Source organism: Otolemur garnettii, unplaced genomic scaffold, assembly GCF_000181295.1.
Source record: "Otolemur garnettii isolate 467f Iridium unplaced genomic scaffold, OtoGar3 scaffold00055, whole genome shotgun sequence".
NCBI lineage: Eukaryota > Metazoa > Chordata > Mammalia > Primates > Galagidae > Otolemur > Otolemur garnettii.
Genome location: NW_003852450.1, coordinates 3,947,671 through 3,954,946, shown reverse-complemented (window position 1 = coordinate 3,954,946; position 7,276 = coordinate 3,947,671). Strand labels below are relative to the sequence as shown.

The following is a 7,276-nucleotide window of genomic DNA, read 5'->3' as shown; positions in this document are numbered from 1 at the left end:
GCCCTGCCCATGCCCTGAAGCAGAAAGTTTGGGGGCCGACGGTTGTCCCCCTGCTCCCTCCTCCAATGACTGCCCAAGGACTCCCGCTGCTAAGCCTCGACTGTGACCTGCCTTCGCCCCCCAGGTCGTAATGAACTATTCCAAGCTGTAATCAAGGTTCCCCCTCCTCGCCCCTCCCTCATCCTCTTAAAAAGATCTTTTTTTTTAACTCAAGAATTTGTGTTCTGCCGACTCCCTTTCTTCTTAATAATTTAGACCCCAAGGCCTCATTTCTGAGTGTAAGAGGGGGTGCGGTCTCCCCCAAGACCGCGCGCTGGAAGGACAGATTCCCCTTGCCGACCCACATACACCATGAAGAGGTGTAAATCGGACGAGCTGCAGCAACAACAGGGCGAGGAGGATGGAGCTGGGCTGGAAGAAGCCACTTCCCACCTGCCAGGCGCGGACCTCCGGCCTGGGGAGGCCACGGGTGCTAACTCTGCTGGCGGGCCAACTTCAGATGCCAGCGCAGCCCCGGCGCCCAACCCAGGTCCCCGAAGCAAGCCTCCTGATTTAAAGGTGAGCGCAGACTATCCCCTGGCAAGCCCAGTCCAGGACTTAGCTTGCGCCCCTTGGCGCAGAAGTGATTTAACAGGATAAAAGTGATGGTAGAAGCCATGCAAAGGTCAGAGAGGATGAGCGGATGCTGGGCTCAAACCCCAGGGTGGGGTTGGAGGGCCGCCGGTTGCTGTTTGTGCCTCTTTCAGCTCAATTCCAGGCCTCTGTGTTTGCTCCCCATTATTCAGCAGACGTTCTAGTGACTCACCCCTCCGAGATTGTTTGAATAACATGTATGGAGTGCTATTCCCAGACAAAGAGCTGGAGAAATCCAAGATGCTAACTAAAAAGTTGACATCGCTTTTCCTCCTGTAGGATGGCAGGGGAAGAAAATTGCAGAGTGGGAAGCCTAGCAGGTGACCATTCGTTTCTTTTGCTCATTTAGTCTTCTCTTATTGTGTTCTCTGAGCACCTTCCTGTATGAAGCTCAGTTTGTCCATCTGTGAAAGGGGGCTGTGGATTTGTTGCCATTAGGTGGAGCCAGAGGTTAAGCTAGTGCTTGGAGATCTTTGCTTGACTGATGAACCAACCCCCAGGGTGGAGAATTGACAGGTGGCTGAGCAGTGCTGGGGCTGGTTTGGGGCCTCAGTTCAAGTTGCACACACGCTGAGCCGGCATAGAACCAGAATGGGGAGGACTGTCCACATGGAACTGTTTATTTTCCGGCCTGTAGTTGCTGAGACAGTTGGCGAGCTGTATTGGATATATCTCTGTATCAATTAAAACAGCAGCTGGGATAAATAATGCACCTTCGCTGGAGCTGCCCCAGAGACTGCAGGCTCAGGCTTCGGAAGCCAGCTCACGGCAGGACTGAGCGAGATGTCAGCCCTAGGAAGGAACTTAGATGTCTTGGAGATTGATGCCTCAGGGGAATTCTCTCCAGAGAGGGTGCAGGGTCTGGGCTAGGGGAACAGAAAGGACTCCCTTGCGTTAAATAAAGCCTGTATCCTATGGCAGCAGCCACTAAGGAGCTCCCCAGAATAAGCCAATGACATTCCTCATTTGGCCTGAGCAGCTCAGAGTCAGGAAGTCAAAGCACAGGTGAGTGTGTGTGCTCAAACCTCCGTATGTTACCTGTCTGTGTTCTTTGGGAAGGGTTAATGGGGGACTTGTGTACTTTTAAAAATTTGTAGTCATTATTTCAAATCTGAGCTCTGGTTCTCTTGTTGTTCTTTTCAGAGGTTCGTGGCTAGCCTTACATCTAAAGAGCAGTACTAATAGATTCTGGCCAGGAAGCTTGTGCTCTAATTAGGCCCAGGGAGTCCTTGGTGTCTATTAGCTGTCACCCTCAAGTCCACCCCATGTGGTCAGGAGGTGTAGTTCCTGTTTTTAGTGAGATAGTATGGGGAAAGGGGTCCTTTTAATGTTGTTGTGGAAGGAGGCAAGCTTTCTGCCGCAGACTTCAGCCTCATTCTGAGTCAGTCCAGATGAGCCTGGCTAGCAGTTCTGACTATTTGCCCAGACAGGACCCTCACCTGAGTCCATGAGAAGCAACCTTAGAAACTCCCTCACTCTGTAGCTCAGGCCAGCAGTGGAGACTGCTGGTTGCATTAATTTCTCCCAGTTGACTTTACAAGGAAAAGTGGTCTGGTGGGGGCTGGGGGAGCTGCTGCAGTGTCTCTGTAGATAAGGTTGCCTTAAGCTCCTTCATTACCACCCTCCTCTCTTTCTCTCCTTTTTGGTAATGCGTTCATTCTGATTGGGCCAGATACAGCAATAACAACTCTACACTTGATATTCAACTGCTGAACTTCTGAATCAGAATTGAAATCAAGCACAAGAAAAGGAGATGCCCCCCCCCCCAATGTCCCCTAAGAAAATGTACCACTGAGGTCGAGCACAGTAATATGAACCCAGGAAGAGAAAGGCTAGCTGCTACCTGCTTGAGGGAGCACAGGGAAACAAGCGGGGCCTTTTCCTGTTTATCTCTGCTTCATTACAGCATGTTTACTATAGGACAGGGACTTCCCAACCAGACATGAACTTGGGAGCCAGCGTGATATGATTTGCTGTGTGTTCTCAGGCAAATCACTCAACTTTTCTGTGCCTTTTGCTGGAGAAAGGGTTTAGGAATATTGGAGTGTGTCCAGACCTGTTTTCCTGTGCTGGAAAAGTTGTTTTCCAATGCTTGCCCCATTTTCCAATGATGGAAAAAGTCCCTTGTGGGCTCTGGGTGGTAGACGCTGACCTGTTGTAGAATGGGTGGTGGGACTAGAAAAGGACAAGTTTAATTTTTAATACCCTCTACTCCGACACCTGTGTTTGGCCAAGGCCGATAAGCAGTTCTGGCTTGCTTTTGTTTTCATTTTAAACTTTGGCGATAAGAACTTTTGGTCCCTTAGTCCCACTTCTATTTTCTTGTGACAGCTCCAGGCACCGTGATAAATTAAGTGCATTGGAGGAAGTCATCTTGAGAAAGGGACAACAATAAGAGACTCTGTCTACACCACCTCTGTAGAGGTTGGGGGGCCAGGGGAAGATGAGATGATTTTTGTCTTTGTATAATAGATCTGAATGATGCTTAACTAGTGACAGCCAGTGGTTTCAGAGGCTCCTGTGGTCTCTTTCTGGTCCTTGAGCACTGTGGAACATCTTACTGTACACAGTAAATTTCTACTATAGTGGCCTGGGATCTGTGATTATAGGGTGGGAAGAGCCAATGAAAAGAAAAATAGTTAAGCAGAAATTTAAAACCTGTAACTATTACTGAAAAATAACATGAAAATAGACATCGTCCCACAGGAGGCTCATGCACATACTTTGGGGGGTCTTCTCAACTGCTCCAAACACCCATATAACCTTCTGGGGATGATCTCAGCAGACATTTCTGCCATAGGAGTTCAACAGTTCACAGCCACATTCCCCAGCCATTATGGCTTAGATTCCAGTTTAACCCCCTGAGTTCATGTCTTTATTCAGTTGTCCTCATTATCCAGTCCTTTGCTCCTACCAGCTTCCCTGCTCTTTAGAAGGAGATGCTAGGGTTGCTGGCCACAGTGTTGGCTGTCCAAAAGTACACCCAAATTCTCCAGCAAGAAAACCTCCCTCCTATGAGAATGGAAGGAAAAGGAGCTTAGGGGAAAACTGCAGAAAGAGACCTGGAACATACATTCCTTTCAAAAATATGGCATGTGGGAGCATATTTCTGAGGCCCTAGATGAGTGGCCGAGTGTAAGAGTGAGCTGATTCTGACCTATGATGGTGGAAGCCTGCAGGCAGGGGAGGAAATCACTGACCTCCCCACCATCACTCCCACCCCTTGGGCCTTTCCTGAAAGGAAGGGTCTTGGGATGGGTTGGCCAGGGGCTTTCCCCTGAGGTTCTCTTTTGTCTCACGAAATCCCCTGTCAATAATTTCCCCAGAGATTTCTATCTTTCCCTGAAGAAAAAGAGAGAGCCCCAACTTCCATTATTCCTATTCTGGTTTGAATGAAGCACTTTTGACTCAAGATTCATTTGGATTCCAACTCATGTTCTTCTTTTCACACCGTACACTGGTCTTCCTGCCTGCTCAGAGTGAGGAGTTGGGAAAACCATTAGAAGCCACATATCCGAGAGAAAATCACCAGTGAATCCTATGGTTCTCCCTGCTGGCTCACCACCTTTACTGTTTGTCACAGGTGGTCCAGCCCTGCAGAGTAGCTCATGTTCCTTCAACATGCCTGTTGACAGCCCACTGGAGAAGGGATCTTGCAGTTAACAGAATACTGCTCACCTTCAGTGGGAGAGGTGCTGCTGAATTAAATTGTGAAACATACATGTGAGACTGCCTGAAAACATGTAGGTACGGCTTAGATGACAAAACATACACCTCATCTACCCACTGCCCAAGTCAAGAAAAAGAGCATGACATTACCAGGAAGCCCCTGCTTGTTTTCTCTGCTTCATTTATTTCTAATACTTTAAATAAGGCCCAGAGTTCTGATCAAATTTATGGGCCTTTGTTTCTCTATTTAAATAAGGGAGAGGACAAGCTACTTAAGAATATGGCATGTGATGAAGGCATGTATGTACTCTGGGGCCCTGGAGGGGTTCTGATGTAGGATACAGCTATCTGGGGCTTTGCTGTGTTATCATTGGTTCAACTTCAGAAGTAATATGATCAGGCTTGAAGATAGCTGCAATCTCAGGTGGGAGCTAGACCCCTGGGATAGATTTCATCAGAGGAGGTAGAACCTGAAAGGAAGGAAATGGAAAATTAGTTCTTTGACTGTAGACTCAGCCCTCCCCTCCAGGGAGAGCTCCCAGGCCAAATAGGATGAAATACTTGCAAGAAAAACTATCTAGGCTCGGCGCCTATAGCTCAACCGGCTAAGGCGCCAGCCACGTACACCTAAGGTGGCGGGTTCGAATCCCCAGCCCGGACCCGCCAAACAACAATGACGGCTGCAACCAAAAAATAGCCGGGCGTTGTGGCGGGCGCCTGTGGTCCCAGCTACTTGGGAGGCGGAGGCAAGAGACTCGCTTGAGCCCAGGAGTTGGAGGTTGCTGTGAGCTGTAATGCCACGGCACTCTACCCAGGGGGAAAGCTTGAGGCTCTGTCTCAAAAAAAAAAAAAAAGAAAAACTATCTATTAAAGGACACATAAGTTTAAGGGTGCTTCAAGCATTTTGCAATGGAATCAAACATATAGGGTTACTCAGGAAAGGTGTTCTGGAGGAGATGGGTTTAGAGTGAGGTTTTAAAGAAAGAGTAGAGGGCAGCGCCTATAGCTCAGTGGATAAGGGGCCTTCCCCATATACTGAGGGTGGCAGAAATAGCCGGACGTCATGGCTGGCACATGTAGTCCCAGCTACTCGGGAGGCTGAGGCAAAAGAATCACCTAAGCCCAGGAGTTGGAGATTGCTGTGACCTGTGTGATGCCACAGCACTCTACTGAGGGCAATAAAGTGAGACTGTCTCTACAAAAATAAAAATAAGAAAGAGTAGAGCATCAATTACCAAATAAGCGAAAAGGGCTTTCTAAATGAAGGCAGGGAGCTAGCAAGGGCCAAGTCTTTTGTAAGCCCTTTGCCCTGTGTGATTGGAATCATCAATAACAGCAGAGGGTGGTGATGAATACCGAAGTTACTGTTTGCCATGTGCACCTTAAGTGCGGCAGGGGCGCATCCTGAGGCCCAGGATTATCCCCCACTCTTCAGCCTTCAGTAATATTCAGAACAGCTCTCTAGGCTCTGGAGGAATTGGTGACCGATGGGAAAGCATGTGGCAAAGGAAGCTCTCTGTTCTCCTGCTGTATATTGGTTCTAGATTAATTCCCAGCTGCCCTAGTTGTTCTAGCAGGAACTGTCTTGCAGGCTTAGTATTTACAGAATGTGCTGCTTTTTGTGCATCTGATTGTGTCTTCACTGTCAATCTCATTAACGAGACTCTTTCTCAACAAGGAGTTGAAACATCTTGATAAGACTGGAATTTGGGGTTGAAGGTTTTTTATTTTTTATTTTTTTTAGAGACAGAGTCTCACTTTGTCACTCTCAGTAGAGTGTCATGGCATCACAGCTCACAGCAACCTCCATCTCTTGGGCTTAGGTGATTCTCTTGCCTCAGCCTCCTGAGTACCTGGGACTACAGGTGCCCGCCACAGCACCCAGCTATTTTTTTGTGGCAGTTCGGCTTGGGCCCAGTTTGAACCTGCCACCCTCAGTATATGGGGCCGGCACCCTACTCACAGAGCCATAGGCACCACCCTGGGTTGAAGTTTTTAAAAGTGTGAGGGTCAGGAGTTGGGATAAAAAGACTTCAGATTTCTCAGTGGTGGTCTTAGAAGTTAACTCAAAACTCATCTTTATTTTCATCTTTTCTCTAAGGACCAGCATCTGTCTTTGAACACACAGACTTAGCAAGGTGCATTTTTGGAATGAGGCCATGGCTGGACAGGGTCCACCTTTGTCAGCCAAACACTTAAGTCTATCTCCATGTAAGAAGTTAGAACAAAGCTGTTGGGGATAGCAGGTATGTTTTGTGATTGTGTTAGAAAAACGATGTTTGACTTTTAAAACCAAATGACTAAAGACGTCCTTATTCCAGCCATGTTAACTTGAGTGATGTCCACTGTGGAAAACAAAGCTATCTGTGAGGACATGAGCCCCCACCCAGGTCCTGCCTAACCATTTGTGAAGACAGCAAACACATTCTGGCTTCTTGGTCTGCGTTCATTTCCTTCCAAACCTTCCAATCTTGGCAGTTACTAAGATAATAGAGTGAGATGAGGGTTCAAACTGCAACAGGAGGAATCTGAGTTAGACACAGAAAAGGCTGCTTGACAGCATTTTAAATCTTTGGAAACGATGATGTCTTTGGAAAAGGTAGTTATCTAAGGATTGAAACACCTTCATAAGGTGGGTTTGTAGATTTGGATAGTTTTTGCTCAGAAATAAATGAATAGGGCCAGGTGCATTGGTTCACGCCTGTAATCCTAGCTCTCCAGAAAGCCAAGGCAAGTGAATTACTTGACCTGAGGAGTTAAAGACCAGCCTGAGCAAGAGTGGCACCTGACACTATTTTTTAGCCAGATGTGGCAGGTGCCTGTAGTCTAGAGGTTGAGGCAAGAGGATCACTTGAGCCCAAGAATTTGAGGTTGCTGTGAGCTATGATGCCACGGCATTCTACCAAGAATAACAGAATGAGACTCTGTCTCAAAAAATGAACAGGCTCGGCGCCTATAGCTCAACCGGCTAAGG

At 47.6% G+C, this 7,276-nt stretch overlaps 1 protein-coding gene across 1 annotated transcript in view; it reads left to right on the top strand.

The window, feature by feature from the left end:
• Window positions 1-223: 223 nt before the first annotated feature.
• TMCC2 (transmembrane and coiled-coil domain family 2) overlaps window positions 224-7,276 on the top strand; it is a 46,374-nt gene continuing 39,321 nt past the window's right edge. Inside the window, exon 1 of the mRNA XM_012806671.2 lies at window positions 224-558. Coding sequence (XP_012662125.1) covers window positions 352-558 — 207 coding nt within the window. The 5' untranslated portion in view covers window positions 224-351. The remainder of the gene's footprint in view (window positions 559-7,276) is intronic.